At 49.1% G+C, this 22,070-nt stretch overlaps 1 protein-coding gene across 4 annotated transcripts in view; it reads left to right on the forward strand.

Moving 5' to 3' along the window:
• The window catches only part of USP24 (ubiquitin specific peptidase 24), a 2,099,319-nt gene that overhangs the window by 1,731,962 nt on the left and 345,287 nt on the right, over positions 1–22,070 (forward strand). For all 4 annotated transcript variants that reach the window (XM_078670143.1, XM_078670156.1, XM_078670149.1 and 1 more), the window contains exon 59: positions 4,543–4,664. In XM_078670143.1, the coding sequence (XP_078526269.1) occupies positions 4,543–4,664 (122 nt within the window). The remainder of the gene's footprint in view (positions 1–4,542; positions 4,665–22,070) is intronic.

The following is a 22,070-nucleotide window of genomic DNA, read 5'->3' on the forward strand; positions in this document are numbered from 1 at the left end:
AGGGCCCCACGCAGATCGTGGAGATGCTGGGGGGCTGCTCTTCGGTGCTGGAGCTGCTCAGGGTGGGGGCTTCTCGGACCCCAAAGCACTCACCAGGAATTCACTCGGCGGGCTTGCTGGAAAGAAGTCGTGCAGTCTTGCAGATGGCCGGTCCCTTGAGGTCTCGTCGCACCCACGGTTCTCAGCTGGGCTGTAGAGGTGGGTAGAGGTCAGAGGTGCCAGGGAAGCCGGTTCTCGTCGAGCTGGGCAGTCGGATTCCGGAGGAAGGACTTGCAGCAGACCGCAGTGTTCTTAGATGGTGCCTGCGGATGCAGGGTGACTACTCCTTAGTCACAAGGGAGAAATCTTAGGAAGAAGTCTTGAGTTCCTTTCGCAGAAAGTAGTTTCAGGATTCAAAGATGATCTGATTTGGAAGGGGGCCAGTCTCTACCTTTATCCTGTAAAAGGGGGCTGGCACGCGACTAAGTCCTGCCCTATGGGTGGGACTAGGAGGGGGGTGGTTACACCCACTTCCTTGGCGGGCTTTTCCCCAGCACAGGGTCTGGAGTGACCCTGGAACTGGTTCCAGCCAGCCTATGCACAGTGAGCACCGGGGTGCCACGTGCAGTCACCTTCCTCTAAAGCCCTGCCTACCTACAATACACAAAACCCTGTCTGGGACGGTGCTGGCACCGCCCCTGGCAGGAAACCCTTTGTCCTTATCTCCTGCTCTGGGAGGACTCCCAGCAGCAGGAGGGCAGACTTGTGTCTCGGTGGCAGCATCCATTTTGTGGATGCTAAGGCTCTGTCTGACTTTAACCGGGGTTAGGGGTTACATACATGTCGTGTCCCTCTAGAAGGGTGGAATGCTAACCCCGTCGCCAGAATTGGCGAGGGGTTAGTATTCCAATTCGTATGACACCTTACTCGACATGTTTTGATAAAGCGATACCAGAGTTGGCACATAACCGCGAGGATTATAATGCACTTAAGAGTATATGGTATGCGATATCATGGAAACGGCTAAGGGATGGATCCCGAAAGCCGCAGACAGGCTCAGCTCATGCCAGAGCACCATCTCACACGATTCCAAGCACTCTGCCTTCAGGATTGTTAAGGCCTGCCATAGGAGTGACTGATAGGAGATCTGTGTGTCCATTTTAGGGTTAGATATAGGTATACTATATCTAAAGCAAAGGGTGAGTACACCACCTTGCCCCAGCTGTCGTGCAGCCAGTTGTGTCAGTTTTAGTTAGTCAATCCAGGGGTGGCATAATACATGCTTCAGCCCCTGGGAGACTTCTGGGTGCACCTCAGCCCTGGGTACAGGGACTTGGAGAGGGCCCAGTGCCAATTCAGTACCTAAGTACAATTTGGATAGAGAGAACAGCTAGGCTGTGGGTCTGATTAGCAGGCCCACAGCCAGGGAAAGTCGTAAACCAGTGCAGCAAAAAGCAAAAATCTGGGTGATCATAGGATTGCAGACCCTACTCTCCTACACCGCGTAAGAGTTCCCACTCTGCACCCGGGTTCCCTAGGCCTCCTGCTCCTAACCTGAGGGTTCAGTAAGGTAGTCCTAGCGGTCCTGAAGCCTCTGGATCGTGTTACTTACCTGCTAGTATTTCGCATTCCACTTTTAGAGTATATGGTTTTTCGTGCCCCTCGGGCATTTGTGTAAATTGTGCGACTTGCAGTATTTTCGTAAGAGTTTTGTGTTGTGCTTAGATCCCTGACTCATAGAGAGTTCAGGGTAGACTTGTTATAAATAAATATACTTTATTTTTCATAACAACTTGTGTGGTGTCCTTTCACTTGGTGTTCAAGGGGTATATGTGATGGTAAAACAGCTTGCTTAACGCGCCCTCTAGAGTTTAGCCTAAAGACTGCTCTTGTCCATGCTACTAGGATAGCTGGTCTATCAGGTTGACTTACAACCAATCTCAATAAGGTTGTTTGGTATGATACAAAGTGATCACTAGAATAGTGAACACTATATATCAGGCCAACTTCTCACACCCATCCTCCCCGTTCTGCGAACCGATATCTAGGGTTAGGGTTACCCCCTTTCAGGGCCCTAGTTTCAATGGCACCAGTGTTGGTTTTTAACATGGCTCTGCGTTTCTGGTACGGAAAAGCTGTGTCTAAGAACTGACGTCAGCACGCGGAGGAGGCGTCTAAGTACTCCGACGACGTCATCACGGCGCGACGACGGACGCGGAGCCACAGACGACGCCTACCGACGCGCAAGGGTACTGCTACGCAAACATTTCCGGGTCCAGTCTGACGCCTGGGAATATTCTAAGGTAAGGAATTCAATACTAACTAATGTCTCTTACAGATATATCGTTACACAAGTAGTAACTTGTGCATCAGGCCAACTTCTCACAATGTGCGCTCCCTTTGAGCCTCTTCACAACTGTCCTCTTCGTCTACTGACTTTGAAGACTGCTTTCATGGTTGCCGTCACCGCTGCCCGGAGAGTGAGTGAGCTCCAGGCTCTTTCTCAAAAACCACGTTTTCTATCTGTCCATCCGGACAAGGTTGTGCTCAGAACACGTCCATCCTTTCTGCCTAAGGTTGTCACTGCCTTTCACATCGGGCAGACCATCACTCTGCCCACCTTCTTTCCGCCTCCACATCTTCTAGAGAGGAAGAGAGGCTCCACTGTCTGGACCCAAAATGTACGCTCTCGCTTTACTTGAACCGCACACAACATTTCTGGGTGGATGACCAGCTCTTTGTTGGCTACTTTTGCGCCAAGAAAGGCCGGGCTGTACACAAGCGGATTATCTCCCGATGGGTCATCCTGTGTATTAAAGCCTGTTATGCTGTGGCTAAAAAGGAACCTCTGTTGGGGCTATGCCTCCATTCCACCAGGGTGACGGCTACCACTACGGCGTTGGGATGTGGTGTCCCCTTACAAGACATCTGTTAGGCAGCTACGTGCTTTTACTAAGCACTATTGCCTGGACAGCCAAGTCCGGAGAGACGGCTTCTTTGGCTGTTCTGTTCTCCGGGCCCTCCTGGTGTGATCTTGGTAGGCAGACCCACCTCTGGGGTTGGTATTGCTGGGGTATCTATTCTAAGGTAGGGAATCTATCACTATGTGTTTCTTTCAGATGAAAAAGTTACTTACCTTCGGTAACAATATATCTGTAAGAAACATTAGTAGAGATAGATTCCTTACAGCCTCACCCATCCTCCCAGTTCTGCGAACTGATTTCTAGGGTTAAGGTCATCCCTTTCAGGGCCCTAGTTTCAAGTCATCAGTGGTCAGTATCTTGCATGGCTCTGTGTTTTCTGGCACGGAAAGTCGTGTTCAGAACTGACGTCCGTGCGCGAGGGCAGCATCTAAGTAGCTGCCGCGACGTCATCTCGGCGATCACGACGCCAGCGACGTACGCAGAGCTGCACGACGCCACCTTCTGACGTGCAGGGGTACTGCTGACGAAAAGTTTCCGGATCCAGTCTGACGCCTGGAGGTAATTCTAAGGTAAGGAATCTGTCACTACTTATGTTTCTTACAGATATATTGTTACCGAAGGTAAGTAACTTGTTTGTCGGCACGCCGAGGGGGTCTTTTATGGCTCCATTGACGTCACTTCCGTGGACGACGTCAGGACTGAGCCAGGTGAAGCCGCCCCCCGGGGTGCAGAGGTACTGCTGGGGAAAACGTTTTCCAGGTCCAGTCTGATGCCTGGGGATAGTCTCAGTTAAGGAATCTGCAGCTAGACTGTGCCTCTACCTTATAAATTGTTACCAAAGGTATGTAGCTTGTTTGTTTAGTAAACCAACAGTAAGTAGCAAAGGAGTCAGGAACAAAAATCTTACTAAGTATGAGTCATAGAGGGGATAATATTTTGTCACAAATGGGGTATCCATTCAATGTAAACAGATTCCCATCAGTCGCCACACCGAATCCGCCCTACATCATCTGGGATCTCATTATACCAATGAGGTAGAGTGGAAAACCCACAAATGATTGACAGATCACTACAAGTTGACCTATCATGGGGGAACCAGAATAATTGTCATATGGGGTGTCTGACTGATGCAGCAGTGCAAAAAAAGGGTGTGAAAAAAGTGAGTGAAACAGTGAGTTTTTCAAGATGATAAAATTGGATAGTCAAGAAGATAAAGGTCAACTTGTAGTGATCTGTCAATCATTTGTGGGTTTTCCACTCTACCTCATTGGTATAATGAGATCCCAGATGATGTAGGGCGGATTCGGTGTGGCGACTGATGGGAATCTGTTTACATTGAATGGATACCTCATTTGTGACAGTATCAGCACAAAATATTATCCCCTCTATGACTCATACTTAGTAAGATTTTTGTTCCTGACTCCTTTGCTACTTACTGTTGGTTTACTGTTATTGTAGGGATTGTAGCATTTTTTGGGGTCATTAAACTATCCCTAGGACCCCACTCCCCCTGTTGTTGTTCATGTTCTTGTGCAGTAATCACTGCGGGTCCTTTTATACCTGCTTGTTTGTTTATGCAAAACAGTAAAGCATTTATATATATATAAAAATATGTAAATGTTCATGTGTTTCTCCTTAGCATCTGGAACTGTTAAGCAACATCTACCAGCTTCCATCAACACTCCAGATCCTCCTCTTGCCCTTCATGAAGAAGTTGAAGCCTTGCTATTCAGGCCGGAGGGGAAACCTTACCTCCTTGAGGTAAACAGTTATATTTGATTGTTTTTAAAAAAAATTAATATATAAGTTTTAGTCTACATTATGACTTCCTTCAATACCCCAAAGTATTCTTCCAGCGGATCTCTGGACGTTACAAAATACATCAGCAGTTTGTGTTTCTTCCTACTGATGCGGTCTTCGAAAGTACTCATTCCTTATTAGATATACACAAGTGAGCACTCAATGATGAAAATTCAGAACATTAAATTCCTTACCACCGATACCCCTTCCACCAAGTGCCCATGTTACTGAACCTGTATTATTATTCCCAGATGTAATCGATGTAATTTGTAGGGGTGGGCGGAATTTGCATAATCACGTTACGCAAAACTCGGCGAAACGGTAAGAAATCTCCGCGAACATGCAGAAATTCCGCGAACACGCGGAATTGCTTGTTCGCAATGCTTTTTTCCTGTTCGCAATTGCTGTTTGCGTGCTCAGTAGTAAATATCTCGCGAACACACATTTTGAGAATGCGAACAAGCAAAAAGTTTCGCAAAGTGCAGAACGCAGAATTTTGGGCAATTTTGCGTTCTCCGCGGAAAACAAAATTCCGCAAATTCCGCGAGCGGAACGGAATTTACCGCCCAGGCCTAGTAATTTGACTTTATAGAAATAACGAGGCACTTCCTTTAGATGAAATGTGGAATATAGTGCTGAGGATCTGTATCAAAGTATGCCAAATCCTCTCTATGTAGTGGTTGATGTGACATAAGGATGAGTTGTACACTGCCTCGATTGATATTGTCGTGTACAGTCACCTTGACTATTCCATGACTTTAAAGCTATGTCCATTGATTATTAGCAATTTGCGGCCATTAACTACAAGGCAGCAAAATGGATATGACAGACGTTACAGCCAGAAGGTCTGCTGTTTTGCAAATATTATGCAGCAAAAAGCTTGCAAACCCCTCAACTTCAAACTAGACTGGATGACAATTGTAGGATATGTGAGAGTTTGGCTTAAAGACCGAAAGCGCTTCTGCATGGTACCCCTTTGTCAAACACACATTAATGTGGATGCTCTCCTTCTCTGTCCCTCTTTCTCACAGAGCTACACCTAATCTGAAGATACATAACCTATTTGGTGGTCCGGTTCTTCATACAATGATCAGAATGCTTATGTCCTTATGAGTGAGACAGCATGGTATACAAGTAAATGCACATAGAGAAAGGCAGGGAATGGGTGTGGGACTGCAGGATGCAGATACAATATTAAGCAGAAGGTGAGCATTTTCTCTTCAAATTTGAGCCAGTATCCTTGTTCCATTCAATGGTTAACAGAAAAGCGTGAGGGGAGTGCCCACCATGGAACTGAGAAGGTGTGTTGAGGTTGGAGATCAAAAAAATATACGTGTGTGATACACCATCAGTTGTGCTTGGATGAATCCCTCCTGTACAAAATCTCTGTAGTTGCCACCAAGGCTCCACAGCATCAGCCTTTGTTTTTATATCTAGTCTGTCAAAAATCCTGAGATGCTCCATCATTTTAAACTGTTCTCTGTCTTTATTACAAGAAGCACACACACACACACACACACACACACACACACACACACACACACACAGTGAAGATTCAGAATATATACCTTTGGGGAGGCCTGAGGGCGCTGGGAAGCTGTACTGGGTGAGCAACAACACATCACTTCCTGGGACCATGAGTCCCCACTTTCTTTCTCCTCCGGCATTTCAGGCTGGAAAGGTGAGTTCAGAGGTCCACACGCCGTTTCTGATTACCACACAGCTACACGGTGCATGAGTTTGCAGTAATCTAGTAAAAACAAAGCTGCGTGTGTGACTCCAAACGATGCAACAAGCAGAGCAAAGTAAAGTGGTGGAGCAGTGAGCGGCTTGGGGACATGTGGATGAAGTGAGTTCTGGTAACCTTCAGCAGGAAGGCCAGTTTGTCCATTAAGCCCTGCTTGCCTCTTCTAAAGAACGAAAAGTGGGAGGCAGTAAGCCCCTTCAATACGTGCCTCAAGAGCAATCAATGGACCGATGTCTAAATATTTTCCCACTTTCGCCTGCAACAACTTAGTTAGTGTCCATTATACCTCCTTAAAGCAGTTGTTGCCGGTTTGAAAAGGTTGAGAATATGCTAGATATTTCAATGAGATTGGGGCCACCTATGTTTGGGGGTTTCTGTTTTCATCGACAGTCTGCATTGTCTGAGTGCACTTGAAGACATATTAGAGGCTATTGGGAGGTGTTCGGTCCGAGTCAGGGGTAAGTTATGAGACCATCATCTAAACAGGCCCCATCTAGGAGAGGCGCAATGTCACTATGTCTCCTGAAGGTACCAAGGCCAGAAGAGTGAAGAATGGGAAACAACTGAAGAGAGTACTTTCTAAGTCAGCTTCAAGTGTCTTCATCTCACAGCAGCTTCCAAGGGGGGCTCTAAGGCAGCATTGCCCTCGCTAGCCAATCCACCCTGGCCGCAAGTGTACCAGCTTCCCAGGCATCTCAGAGATCAGGTAATGATGCTTATTCTGTAGATAGAAGAAAGAGAAACGTCAAACCCAAGAACCAATATAGTACCTAACCCTTCCCCAGCTGAGGTGCTCACATGAAGGTATGATATGCTCTGATAATACTTCTGCAGCGTGCGAGATTGAGGTTATTGATGCTTTGCAAGACTTGGCTGCCAATACTAATAGTGCCTGCTTGATAAATCTTATCGATACGACAAAGCAAGCGCCTACCTCAATTAGACAACATTCCATCCCTGAAGTTACCATCAATTCTATTGCTACCTTTCAAGTACTGGTCAATCCTTCAGAGAGGGGGTATTTCGATAATACTAATATCAATATGTTATCAGAACAAGGAAGTGGACATGATGTTCAAACATGTCAAATTATAATGACTTAATGACTTCAGGAGCAGGTGCCAAGGCCCAGATTAGATCTGTAAACTGTACAACCCCTGCTAAGGATATCCAGAATTTGAAGGATAGGCAGTTAGGGGGGGTCTGTCTCTGGTGGTGATTATAACTTTTGCCTGGAACTGGGTAATTCCACCCCTGTATAGCTGCTGTTTATGGAAGTTATATGAAAAATTAAAAGTTTTAAGGCAGCAGCAGTCGATTTTGCAAACAAGATTAAGCAGTGCTTGAGGAATATAGAGGGGCAAATGTGTGTTAGCTGAACACTGAGGAATTGGAACAGCAAGTCTCAAGTTTTGGGTTTGGGTTTTGTTGTATTGACTGTTTGCATTTAGGCAAATTGTATTTGCGGGCTATAGCAGAGAGAACATCAGGAGGTGGGGGGTTCATTGAACTTGGGAGGAAACAACACCCTGTCATGGTGTTGGTTGCCTACAGGCTTGGGGGTTGGGGTGGGGTGGGGTGGGGGAATCTTCATAGTGGGAGAGAAGGTGGAGTTTCCCCTGTAGCTAAGGGGGGTGAGGAGCAGACACCTTTGGGGATGCATGAAGAACAAGCATTGGCATAGCCAATAGGTCTCGCCTTTGGGACCTTATAAGTGTTTAGCCATGCAACACTTGATGTTATTGCACCAAGGATATTGTACTGGATAACTAAACACTTATAAGGTCCCAAAGGGAAGACCTATTGGCAATGCCAATGTTTTTTTTTTTTTATAAAGGACAAGCAGTGCTATCAGGCTCCTGCTGCCACTTAGTCCACCACATCCCACATAGACACTGCATCCATCTTTGAGAGAGGTGGAGAGAGAGAGGTAGAGAGGGATAGAAATGGGTGTATAGAGGTGTAGAGAGGGATATAAAAGGGTGTAGAGAGGTGTAGAGCGGTGTAGAGAGGTGGGGCGGGAGAGGGGTGGAGAGGGTTGTAGAGAAGGTTGTAGAGAGGGTTGTAGAGAGGGAGGTGTCGAGAGGTAGAGGTGTAGAGAGGTAGAGGTGTAGAGAGAGGTGTGGAGAGAGGGGTAGAGATTTAGAGAGCCGGGGTAGAGAGAGGGGTAGAGAGGGGTGTAGAAAGAGGTAGAGAGAGAGAGGGGTAGGTGGGTGCATGCATCGGCCGGGGGGCTCGAGGGCCCTCGTCCGTGGGGTGGGTGGGGGGGTTAGGGTGGTTAGAGTAGGGCCCGGCTTGTAAAGCACAGCATCACAACATGACATCATCAAAAGGTCTGAAAACGTATCTTTGTGCAGACAGCAATACAAGCTGGGTCCGTGTCTAGTGTACATCAGAGCATTGTACACAACAACATCGAACGGTGCGTGGAAACTGAATCCCTTTCTACCCGAGCACCCGACAGGAGTTCGAACAAAAGGGTGTCAACAGCAGCCTGGGAGGTTAATTACAGCACAAGCCACGAGTCACTTGGTGCCCTCGAGTATGCACACATCGAGTAAACAAGTATTTCCTTGAAAGGGCTTCTTAGCACATCCTCTGCACAGGCCCCGCCACACGGGCAGGTAATTAGTCACCTTGCATTGTGATGTTTGTGTACCCAGCTGGTGGTTGACAACCTCGCCAGGGGTTATGTTATGTTATGTTATTTGGTATTTGTTGAGCGCATTATCACCAACAGGTCTCTAAGCGCTGTCAGAGAGGTCTTGACCTAGCCAGGGGGGTAGATTATATCCAGGCTTCTGCAAAAAGGACTGTTTTTAATTTTTTCCTGAATGGATGGAGGTCGTGTTCCTTCCGAAGACTCTCCGGCAAGTTGTTCCAGATGGAGGGGATAGCTGATGAAAATGCTCTACCTCCTTTCTTGGACAGGTTAAATCTTGGTCAAGCCAGGAGGCTAGCATCCGTGGACCGTAGTGCCCTACTGGGGGTTTATTTGGCAAGGCGGTCCTTGATGTAGTTAGGAGCTCGGCCGTAGAGGGGATTTGTGTGCAATACAGAGGCCCTTGAATTTAGCTCCCTGTCTAACAGGGAGCCAATGCAGCTGTTTGAGGAGGGGCGATGCATGTGCTCGCCTAGGTGCTTTGAAAATGAGCCTTGCGGCATCATTCATAACCACCTGAAGTCTTGACATAAGGTTCTCCGGGAGGCCAATGTATAGGGAGTTGCCGTAGTCGAGGCGTGATAGTATCAAAGCGGAGACTGCAGTTCGGAGTGTGTTGAATGTAACAATAGGGGCAAGCTTGCGCAGTTGTCTCAACAGACCTGTGCAGGTTCCTACCACAGCCAAGACTTGCTGGGTCGTGGTAAGCTTAGCATCAATTTTAATCCCCAGGCTTTTTACCACCCTAGCAGGTTTTGGAGGTGTGCCCAGCTCTTGCGGCCAGAAGAGCTCCTTCCGTGGGTTGGAGTCTGGGGTGACGGCCAGTACCTCAGTTTTGTCTGGGTTTATTTTCAAAGAGTTAGCCGACATCCAATTCACCGTGAATTTTAAGATGTTTTGAAAGCGTGAATGGGCTGAGGAGACATTGTCTATCTGAATAATTATTTGGGTGTCATCAGCGTAGTTATAAATTTGACATTCCAGGTGGTTTAGTGCCGCTATCAAGGGCTGGAGGTAGGCATTAAAAAGGAGTGGGGATAATGCCGAACCCTGAGGTACACCACACGAGAGTGGTCCTGAATCGGACACAAGGTCATTCAGTTGTGTTCTCTGTGAACGCTCTTCAAGAAAGGAGGTCAGCCATGCCAGGGCTGTGCCCTGGATCCCCAGCTCTGAGATCCGCGACATTAGTTGGTCATGATTGACCGTATCAAATGCCGCGGGGTCACACGACCGACGTCTAGGCCTCTAGTGAAATCACAGAATCACAGCGGTGCAGGGCTGACACGAAACACAGCCGTGAGTGTGAGGGAGGGAAGACGATGCCTTAACAGGGGCACCACAGACTTCCCGCCACAGCCGCCTCCGGGGCAGGCTGGCAGCCTGGGGGCCTACAGCTACTATACTACCCGCAAAGTATGCACATGTTTGTCTTCTGTACAGAATTTACCAGCACTTTGCAGTGGTGTTGAAAATCATTTGCCAGCACTTTGCACAGGCCCGGTTCTAGTGGGTGGGCCGGGTGGGCCAGGCCCACCCAAACATGAGCCTGGCCCCCCCAAACAGGAGCCCTGGCCCTCGCAGTGAGGGCTTTGTGAGAAGTTGGCCTGGTATATGATGTTCACTATTTTAGTGAGCACCTTGCACCAGTCCAAACAAACCTTATGGTGATGGTTGTAAAGTCAACCTTATAGACCAGCTATCCTAGTGGTAGCATGGACAAAGCAGTCTTAGGCTAAAACTTCAGAGAGCATGTGAAGCAAGCTGTTTTACCATATGTAACCCCTTGAATACCAAATGACACCACACAGGTTATATATACAATATATATGTATTTATTATAAACACAACCCCTCTGGACTCTTTATGAGGTCAGAGGCTAAAGCACATAACAAGTTACTCAATTATCATGCAATAAGTTGCACAATATACAGTAGGGCCCTAGGGGCACATAAAACCATATACTTAAATAGTGGTATAAGAACCCCGCCATGAACACAGGATAGGCCTAGGGCCTAGGGAATCGCTGGGGCTATGCTGTACTAACGAGATTTAGGGAGCAGGAGGCCCACGGGATGCGTGTGCAGTGTCTATTCACACATGTGAGTTACCATAGGGAAACAATGGGAACGTAAGAGTTAGGAACTAGTTCTTTTAGGACACTTCCGGATGTACTAGGAGAGAGCCACTGAAAACTAGGACACTAGGATAGTCAATACCTACAGGAGCACCGGAGTGCCCGCGTTACCTCACCCACAAGAGCCGGGTGCATAGGTGTCGAGTGGTCGGGTTTCGTCGCTGATTCCTATGGAGACCTGTAAAAAGATGCTGCAGGCGACCAGGAGAGAAGTGTCCGGTTGGATCCAAGGGCGGATCGAGGATGAAGAGTACCTGAAAGCAGAGGGGACAGAGTCTGGGTCACTAGCCAGTGACCAGGAAGGAACCAGGAAGGAACCAGGCGATGTCGGGATGCAATTAGGTGATGTCGTGAAGCTTGACTCCTCAGCAACGTCGACCATGAGGCGTCGATGACGACCAGGAGCTGGATACGGACTGTCCCATGAAGGATCTCGCTGTTGGCGGCGTCGGCTTCCGGATTGGAGTCAACAGGCCTTGGCAAATGCAACCCACGCAGGAATCTAATATTCGCTTAGGATTAGACCAACAAGGTCTATGGGGCTTCTCCTTTGCAGGGAAGCCGGGGCCCACCTGGAGCAACTAGGCAGGCGGTGTAGATTCAAAGGTTCGTCGTCACAGAGGCCACTAGCCAACGGGCACGTAAGCGGACAGACACGTTGAGCAGGAAAATGCAGAAGGGCCCCACGCAGAACTCGTGGAGGGCTGATCTTCGGTGGAGATGATGCTCGGGGCTGGGGCTTCTCAATCCCCAATGCACAACTTCGAGGGTGCCTCAGAAGCTGCACAAGTAGCAAGGAGCAGGTTTTTCAAGGTGGCCGGTCCCCCGTCCCCCGTCTCTCGTCGCCTCCACGGGTCTCAGCTTTGCAGGGACTGTGGATCGGGGTCAAAGAAGTCTGGAAGTCTGGCTCTTGTCAGACTCTGTGCTCAGGCTCCGAGGGGAGCGTCGACAAAGTAAACCGCAGATTGCTGGATGGTGCCTGTTTGCACAGGATGGTCACTCCTTGACCACAAGGGAGATTCTTCAGTCTTCTAGTTGCAGTAGAATGTCGAAGGTCCAGAGTTTCGTTACAAGTTTCAGTTTAGGATAAATCTAAAGTCTCTTGACTCAGCTCCTACCTATATACTAATCTGAGGGGCTGGATTACCTGCTAGGTCCCTCCTATGGGTGGGACCAGGGAAGGGGGTGGTTACACCCCTTTCCCATTGTCCAGTTTCGCGCCAGAGCTGGGGCGCCCCAGCAACTGGTTTGAATCGGGCTATGCATGGGACACCTGTGTGCCCCAGGCAGTGTCTTATTTCATTCAGCCCTCCCTGCCCCAATACACTATGGCCTGTCTGGGGTGGTGCTAGCACCTCCCAAGACAGGAAACCTATTGTCCAAGCCTCCCTCGCTGGAAGGACTCCCAGCAGCAGGAGGTCAGACTTGTGTCTGTGGCAGCAGCATCCATTTTGTGATGCTGAGGCTCTGGTTAACTTTAACCGGGATTAACAGGAACAACATGTCTTCTCTCTCTAGAATGGTGGAATGCTATCCCCGTCGCCAGAACTAATGAGGGGGTAGTATTCCAAGGCGTATGACACCTTACACGACATGTTTTGATCAAGCCAAACCAGAGTTAGCATTTAACAGCGAGGATTATAATGCACTTAAGAGTATATGGTATGGCTATATCATAGAACAGCTATAAGGACATGGTTCCGAAAGCTGCAGACAGGCTCAGCTCATGCTAGAGCCTCATCTCACATAAAGCCAAACACTCTGCCTTCAGGATTGTTAAGGCCTGCCATAGGAGTGACTTATAGGTATATATGTGTCTATATATAATGGTAGGTATATGAATACTATACCTTGCCCCAGCTGAGTGATCAGCCAGTTGTGTCAATTTGGATGGCCAGCCAGGGGTGGCATAAGATATGCTGCAGCCCCTGGTAGGCCTTGGATGCACCTATGCCCTGGGTACCTACGGTACACTGTACAGGGGCTCACAAAGGTGACCCAATTACCAATTGGTGATGTACCTAAAGTACATGGTATGAATTTAGAGAGAACAGCTGGGCTGTCGGTCTGGTTAGCAGGCCCACAGCACATTAAAGTCGAAAACCAGTAAAGCAAAAAGCAAAAAGTGGGGTGACCATAGGAAAGCAGACCCTACTCTCCTACAGTCGCCTCGAAGGGGAGAGAGTAGCCCCTTCGGACGATTTGCAGCACCCACCTGTCCGATGTGATGTCGCGCCAGTGGAGGAGGTGATTGCGAACCCTGCCCCCCCACTGACGTCACGTGGGCCTGAAAGCTCGGACTAGGAGGGCTTTGAGGTGGATGCTGCGGGGGTGGATGTGGACTGGCCTCGCCGTTGTCCCCGGGCACCGCCACGGCGGTTACCAGGTCCCCCACCACGCTGGATGTTAGTCTGCAGCCCGTGGCTGGCAGGACGTGTGGGGGCTCCTCTTCCTTGGCCACGAAAGGGGCGAAAGGCAGCAGTTTGCTTGCGCGGGGGCCGACAGGCCCAAGGACTTGGCCATAGCCCTGGAGTCCTTAAAGCGTCAAGCGCACTGTCTGCCTTGTCGCCAAAAAGGCGACGGCCATCAAACGGCATGTCCTTAAGGGTGTTTTGGACATCAGCCGAAAAGTTGGCGGACCTCAGCCACCGTCACCGTCGTTGCCATCGCTCTGCCCAGCGAGTCCATTGTATCCAGCCCACATCAGATGGAATACCGTGCCACATCTCGACCCTCCGCAAGGGCTTGGGCGAGTTTAGTCCGGGTCTCCTCCGGACGTTGTGGCAGCACGTCCGCGACCGTGTCCCACAGAGAGTGGGTGTAACAGCCCAAGAGGCACCGGATGTTAACTGACCGCAACCCAAACTCAGTGAGGAGAACATCTTCTTACCATACTGTTCGTACCTCTTGGATTCCCGATCGGGGGGAGCCGTCGAGAATGCGGTCTGGGAATTACCAGGCAGGCGGTTTAAATTAAAAGGTTCGTCGTCACAGAGGCCACTAGCCAACGGACAAGTAACCGGACAGACGCGTCGAGCACTAAAACACTAGCAGGCCCCACACGGCACTCGTGGAGTGTGGAGGGCTGTGCGTTGGTGCAGGAGGTGCTCGGGGCTGGGGCTTCTCAATGCCCAATGCACAACTTCGAGGGTGCCTCAGAAGCTGCACAAGTAGCAAAGAGCAGGTTATTCAAGATGGCCGGTCCCACGCCTCTCGTCACCTCCACGGGCCTCAGCTTTGCTGTGGCTGTGGATCAGGGTCAAAGAAGTCTGGCTCGTGTCAGACTCTGTGCTCGGGCTCCGGCGGGATCGTCGACAAAGTAAACCGCAGATCGCTGGATGGTGCCTGTTTGCACAGGGTGGTCACTCCTTGACCACAAGGGAGATTCTTCAGTCTTCTAGTTGCAATAGAATGTCGAAGGTCCAGAGTGTCGTTTCAAGTTTCAGTTCAGGATAAATCTAAAGTCTCTTGACTCAGCTCCTACCTTTATACCAATCAAAGGGGCTGGATTACCTGCTAGGTCCCTCCTATGGGTGGGACCAGGGAAGGGGGTGGTTACACTCCTTTCCCTTTGTCCAGTTTCGTGCCAGAGCTGGGGCTGGAGTGCCCCAGCAACTGGTTTGAACTGGACTATGCATGGAGCACCTTGTGTGCCCCAGGCATTGTCTCATTTCATTCTGCCCTCCCTGCCCCAATACACTAAGGCCTGTCTGGGGTGGTGCTAGCACCTCCCAAGGCAGGAAATCTATTGTCCAAGCCTCCCTCGCTGGAAGGACTCCCAGCAGCAGGAGGTCAGACTTGTGTCTGTGGCAGCAGCATCCATTTTGTGATGCTGAGGCTCTGGTTAACTTTAACCGGGATTAAAAGGAACAACATGTCTTCTCCCTCTAGAAGGGGGGAATGCTACCCCCGTCGACAGGACTGGCGAGGGGGTAGTATTCCAAAGCGTATGACACCTTACACGACATGTTTTGATAAAGCCAAACCAAAGATAGCATTTAACCGCGAGGTTCATAATGCACTTAAGAGTATATGGTACGGCTATATCATATAACAGCTATAAGGACATGGTTCCGAAAGCTGCAGACAGGCTCAGCTCATGCTGAAGCCCCATCTCACATAAAACCAAGCACTCTGCCTTCAGGATTGTTAAGGCCTGCCATAGGAGAGACTTATAGGTGTATATGTGTCCAGATATAAGGTTAGACAGAGGTATACTATATCTAAGCAACGGGTGATTACACGACCTTGCCCCAGCTGAGTGATCAGCCAGTTGTGTCAGTTTGGATGGCCAGCCAGGGGTGGCAAAAGATATGCTGCAGCCCCTGGTAGTCCTGGGGTGCACCTATGCCCTGGGTACCTATAGTACACTGTACAGGGACTCATAAGAAGGACCCAAATCCCAATTGGTGATGTATCTAAAGTACATGGTGTGAATTTAGAGAGAGAACAGCAGGGCTGTGGAACTGATTAGCAGGCCCACAGCCACATTCAGTTCACGGACAACACCACCACCATGTGGTACTGCAACAAACAGGGCGGGGTGGGGTCGTGGGCCCTATGCCAAGAGGCTCTGCGCCTCTGGCAGTGGCTGGAACATCAGGGCGTGACCCTGGTGGTTCAACACATGGCCGGTTCCCTGAACGCCAGGGCGGACAAACTCAGCCGTCGGTGCATGATGGATCACGAATGGCGTCTGAACTAGGACATGGCGCAAGGCCTCTTTCAGCAGTGGGGAGAGCCTTGGTTAGATCTATTCGCCACAGAAGAGAACGCGCAATGTCATCAGTTCTGCGCGTTGGAATTTCCAAGGCGGCACTCGCTCAGAGACGCTGTTCGTCGCAAGCGGAGTTGCGGTCTGTTGTACACCTTTCCGCCTATACCACTTCTGCCCAGAGTGCTGAAGATCAGGCGCGACCGGGCCCAAGTCATCCTTGTGGCTCCAGACTGGGCACGAAGATTCTGGTATCCCGAGCTACTCAGCATGTCAGTCGATCCCCCCGATTCGTCTGCCTCTTCAGCAGGACCTTCTGTCGCAGCAGTAGGGGGCGGTCCTCCACCCGAATCTGTCCAGTCTCCACTTACATGCGTGGAGATTGAGCGGCGGCAGTTGAGGCCATTTGACTTACCTCCTGAAGTCTGTAATGTGATTCTGGCAGTCAAGTGTCCCTCCACAAAATCGGTGTACGCCTGCAGGTGGAACAAATTTGTGGCATGGTGCACAGCAAAGGCTGTGGATCCCCTTTCTGCCCCTCTTTCAGAGGTTCTCCTCTTTCTTCTTTCTCTTGCCCAGCAGGGCTCTGCTCTGGGCACTCTAAAGGGCTACCTCTCTGCCATTTCCGCCTTCTTAAGGCTCCCTGATCATCCCCTTGCCCACCATCTTTCCACCTCCGCATCCCTCGAAAGAGGAAGAGAGGCTCCACCGTCTGGACCCAAAACGTGAGCTCTCATATTATCTGGATCGCACACGCCAGTTCCGGGTGGATGACCAACTCTTTGTTGGTTACGTGGGCGCTAAGAAGAGACGGGCGGTGCACAAACGGACCATTTCTCGATGGGTCGTCTTGTGCATCAAGGCTTGTTACTCTTTGGCTAAAAATGAGCCTTCTGTGGGGCTACGTGCCCATTCCACTCGGGCCACGGCGGCTACTACTGCCCTGGGTCTGGGAGTCCCCTTACAGGACATCTGTCAGGCAGCTACATGGGCCTCGCTGCACACGTTTGCAAAACACTACTGCCTGGACAGCCAAGTCCGGAGAGATGGCTTTTTCGGCTGTTCCGTTCTCCAGGACTTTCTGGTGTGATCATTGGTTCGCAGACCCACCACCGGGGTTGGTATTGCTGGGGTATCTATTCAAAGGTAAGGAATCTAATACTAACCTGTTTCTTTCAGATGCACAAGTTACTTACCTTCGGTAACGATATATCTGTAAGAAACAGTAGTTAGTATTAGATTCCTTACCGCCCCACCCATCCTCTCCGTTCTGCGAACCGATATCTAGGGTTAAAGTCATCCCCTTTCAGGGCCCTAGTTTTTATGGCACCAGTGATGGTTTTTATCATGGCTCTGCGTTTCTGGCACGGAAAAGCTGTGTATAAGAACGGACGTCAGCGCGCGAGGGCGGTGTCTAAGTACTGCGACGACGTCATCCCGGCGCCACGCCAACGACGCCGACGACGGACTCGGAGCCGCAGACGACGCCTACCGACGCGCAGGGGTACTGCTCCGCAAAATTTTCCGGATCCAGTCTGACGCCTGGGGATATTCTAAGGTAAGGAATCTAATACGAACTACTGTTTCTTACAGATATATCGTTACCGAAGGTAAGTAACTTGTGCGTATAGTGTTTCCTCCTTTGGGCAGATTGATCTCTAAAACACAAATTAATATAGGTTTTAAAAAAAATACAGTATAACGATAATTAAATGGGATTTTTTGTTGTTGCAGTTTTACATAACAGAAACTTGACGCAAAGGTATTGGAGCACTTTACATTAGCACTAGTTTACATTACACAAGGTCACATTCATATTTTAGGCACGGTGCGATTAAGTGATTCTCCTTCATTTCATTCCCACCATTTAACCCCCTTCATCAGTCTGATTAAAGCAACCTGAACAATTATTTCATTTTCATTGTCTATTGTGTTGTAATGCTGCTAACCATAAGCTGTACTTTTCCTATCCTGACTCTGCTTGCTGCTAGAATGTGTCTCTCAGCTGTCAGTGCCAGTGAAACCACCTCCATGAGACTAGCCTCAGCCTGTGAGTCCAGGAGCATGGTGCAGGTCCAAACAATTTCAAGAGGGCCCTCTTTATTCAGTAACAGTAAAATATAGACAGGAGGAAGCATATAGAGCTGAGCACACTTCTCGTAGCCTTTGAAAGCAATTCTCGACAAAGGTTTTTTCAAACACAGGAGCTGAATGCAGTGACTGTCAACAATAGTTAAGCAATCTACTGGCAGACTGGCAAATTGCATGGACTGGCACGTCGCCAATGACTGGGGCTCAGAAGAGCTCCAAATATGTGTGACTAAACTAACAAGCTCTATTAATGATCACTGGCTGTGAGCGCGGGCGGGGGGCTCATCTGGAAGCCCAGGTCTGAGGTGCAGGAGTCGGCCCAGGGGCTGCAGGGATCCTTGCTCCATTGTTCACCGCGCCGTCTGGGGCCAGGGCCACTGAGGAGTAGCGCATTCTGCCCTCATGGCCCGCACCCGCGTCCAGCCCGACTCCCCTGCAGCCCATCCAGCCGGGGAGTGGAGCCGTGCAACTCGCCGCATAGGCTGTACATAGGGTAGCCGCCCGTTTCCCCATTAACGAAGGCCATCCTGTAATGAGGCGGCGGTATGGATAACGCAGATCAATATTTAAAATCATAAGAGGTGGTGTTGTGTGTCCCCCAGGCGCTTGCAGCTCTCCAGTAGCCGGTGCGCTCTCCTCCGGTGCTCCCGGGTGTCAGGGCGTGGAGGTCTGCCACCTGTTGTCTCAAAGCCTCTGAAATGAAAGCAGAAAGGCAGAGAGGTCAGGAGGCGAAGGGTGAAGCCGAGACCCGGACAAGGGCAGGTGTGCGAACCTGGAAACACCGTGGAGTGGAAAGCGAGACCGGATACAGGGAAAGCGGCCCACTCCCAACCAGACTGAATAATTATTGCCGTTTACAATTGCTATGCATATGTAGCGCACTATACCAACTCAGTTGTCTCTAGGGGTTGATGACAAGTTTTGTTCCTCCACCTGGCGCTTCCTTCCCCTGTCCCTACTCATTAAACATTAAGATAGCTACAAAATAGTGTTGTTAAGCACTCTCGTTTCCACAACAAACTTTCTGTTAACACAGTCAAAATCAAGGAAGGCTGGGAGATTTTTAAAGTTGGGGATGCCCACGTGGCTAAGACGCGGTCAAGGATAGGAGACAGACACCAAACAGTTAAACGAGACTCTAACCAGGTTCCTCAGATTCGAGGTCCACCGCCCTAGCCGTTAGGCCAACTCCTCTCCCCAAAGTAATTCCCTTGTTGCTATGGCGGAGGGTGTGGTGAAGTCCAGAGGCAGCATTCACAAGATCCACTATCTTGACTGCCTGGCACTAGATTATGCGTTTGCAATTCTGTGACTAGTCTACATAAAACAGACATTTACATCTTTAGGGTTCCGGAGTTGTTTGTCAGGCCTGAGTGCACTAGTAATTATTCAAGTGACTTGTTTAAAAACCTGTTTTTCAATTTTCAGTATAAAGTTCACGAGGATGAGCTACAAAAATGACTGTCTAGAAGTTTGTGTCTGCAATGAAAACTGACCTCTGTCCTTACGCTGTATTTAACTGCCATCATGAATATTCAGCAAAGATTTCTTTTAACTCGTTTCCTTTTTAATACCATTCATTTTTTATTGCCATGTCCGTCACGAAGAACCTGATTTCCATCACTTCCCAGGTGTTCCTGTAATAATGTGCCACTGCAAACCACTGCTCATTTCTTGTTTTTTGTTCCATGTACACTTCTTATCGAAAGCGCTTCTAAGCCCCTTTATTTAGAGAAATACAAACATTTGAAACGAGATTTAAGTTACTTACAGCAGTTAGATTGCCTTTGGCCATGTCAAGCTGTGCTCAATTATATAAGGTGTGCACTGAGTATAAGAAAGAGATATGGAGTGTCTGTTTGAATATTGTAGTTGATGCTGCCAGTTGTTTTTTAGGTCGAGGACTGCGTCGCACTGCGTAGCAGTGGGCGGAGCTCCGAGATTTAATGTTTCTTAGTAGGGGGCTTGAACCCGCCCCTCTTCTCCATTGGCTGGCTTCCTAAACGGAGGCCAGCCATTGGAGGAAAGGGGCGTCACTCGGTTCAAGCCCCGTCTTTTTCGGATTTGGGGGCGTTTTTTTAAGCTTCTTTCTTGTTTTCTTTCTCTCCTCTTCCCATTGGCTGGAATTTTACCTTCCAGCCAATGGGAAGAGGAGAGAACGAAAACCACCCCCCCCGAATCTGAAAAAGACTATGCTTTCTCCGAGGCATTTCTGCCTCGCCTCGGAGAAAGATGGTTGGTGTTGAGTGCTCAGGCTGGTAATAGATTACGAGGTCCTGACTGAACAAAATATCAGAATTCTCCCTGTGGGGCTGCTGAGCGCGGTTCCTGCGCTTTACTGGGACCCGAATGGAAGCATAATAAAACACTGGCACCGTAATCCCCGCCGCAGGCGCAAGGGTCACACCATTAGAAACTCCCCCGTGTTCACTGCTGCAGAGCCGGGAATTCTGTCCTTGCACCGCTGACGTCCCCTCCCTGGGCCGCGCTGGGATTGGCCCTGCGCTTTAAGGATTCCCTGCTAGTCAGTGAAAGGCCGCGCTGTGACTAGGCGCCGGCTCGAGGGGCAGGAGCGTCATCCCGAGAGCCGCGACAAGAGGGATGTGCGTTCACTGCAGCAACTGCGTGTGTAATTTATTACGTAATTAAGTGCTGGTTTCTGAGGTAAGCTTGTTCACGGAGAAGCATAACAGGAGAAGAATGTGCAGGGCTGGGGCGTTAGTACAACAGGAACACAGATGTTATCCTGCAAACCAAGAGTATTTAATAATTACTTAGCAATGCATTTAATAAAGGCCCAACGTTGTAAAATGTCGCTTGCTGAGAGTTGTTTTTTTGTGACTTTTATCCAGAATTTCCTCATTCTTCCTTGCGACCAACGCTTTTTAAAATTTCGCCTTTAATAGGGTGGAAACGATATATGTGTCCCAACGTGGCAGTTAGTTTAGTACGTAAGGCAGCGTGCTCCGTCTCTACAATGGGGTGCATTGTATTCTGAAGCCGGAGTAAGGGGGTGTCAATAAACTGACCCAGCTGCGCGAGCAAGAAAGACCCACCATTTCTGATCTAGTGTTAAATTGTAAATAAGCTTCTTTATCGAGATAAATAAATAATACCCTATATAGATACGTGCATGTGTAGCAAAAGGGGTGCTCCCCTTCTAAAACGAAACACTTGTGATGAAGGTACAGAGGACATACAAAATGTAAGTTTGCTATTTACCTAAAGTGATGCCGTTAAATAGAAGCACGTTTAAGCACTCTGTCCTATCCTGAAAATACATTCAGTTCAAAACCTGTGAACTGAAATTGCCTTCCCTGAATTGTCTTTTAGGACATAACAGATGTTAGTTGAGCAAACATTTTGTTGAATTGCTCATCAGCTTGTTTTCACCTTCTTAGGAAAATGTTTCATTATGCAATCTGTGCCTCTGTTCCCTGCTTGTCATCCCGGATTTTCTGTGCCTCTGTTCCCTGCTTATCATCCCGGTTTTTCTGTGCCTCTGTTCCCTGCTTGTCATCCCGGTTTTTCTCTGCCTCTGTTCCCCCGGTTTTTCTCTGCCTCTGTTCCCTGCTTGTCATCCCGGTGTGCGCGGCTCTGTGTGTGTGTGTGTGGCCTCTGTGAGTGTGTGTGTGTGTGGGCTCTGTGTGTGTGTGTGGGCTCTGTGTGTGTGTGTGGGCTCTGTGTGTGTGTGGGCTCATTCATTCATTAGTTGACAGGCGAGGGCCTTTGTAAGAAGCCGACCTCTGTCCTGAGAATTTTGTGACTTTCATAACCTAGGGTTGAATCTGATGCTCATTTAAATGATACATGTATAACATTTTCCCAGCCTATAGAAAGGAATCAGTTTACTTGTCAGGTGTGAATCAAGTAGCTTATAGGAAATACAGTGAGTTCACGTACAATTCTTTATTCCACTATGCACTTAGTTATTGGCAGTTTGGGAGAGGCATTGTCAGTGATACTTTTATTTTTACCTCTCTCTTCCAGGCAATGAGGGTTCCCAGGATTTATCT

Source organism: Lissotriton helveticus, chromosome 1_2 (genome assembly GCF_964261635.1).
Source record: "Lissotriton helveticus chromosome 1_2, aLisHel1.1, whole genome shotgun sequence".
In the NCBI taxonomy this organism is placed as follows: Eukaryota; Metazoa; Chordata; class Amphibia; order Caudata; family Salamandridae; genus Lissotriton; species Lissotriton helveticus.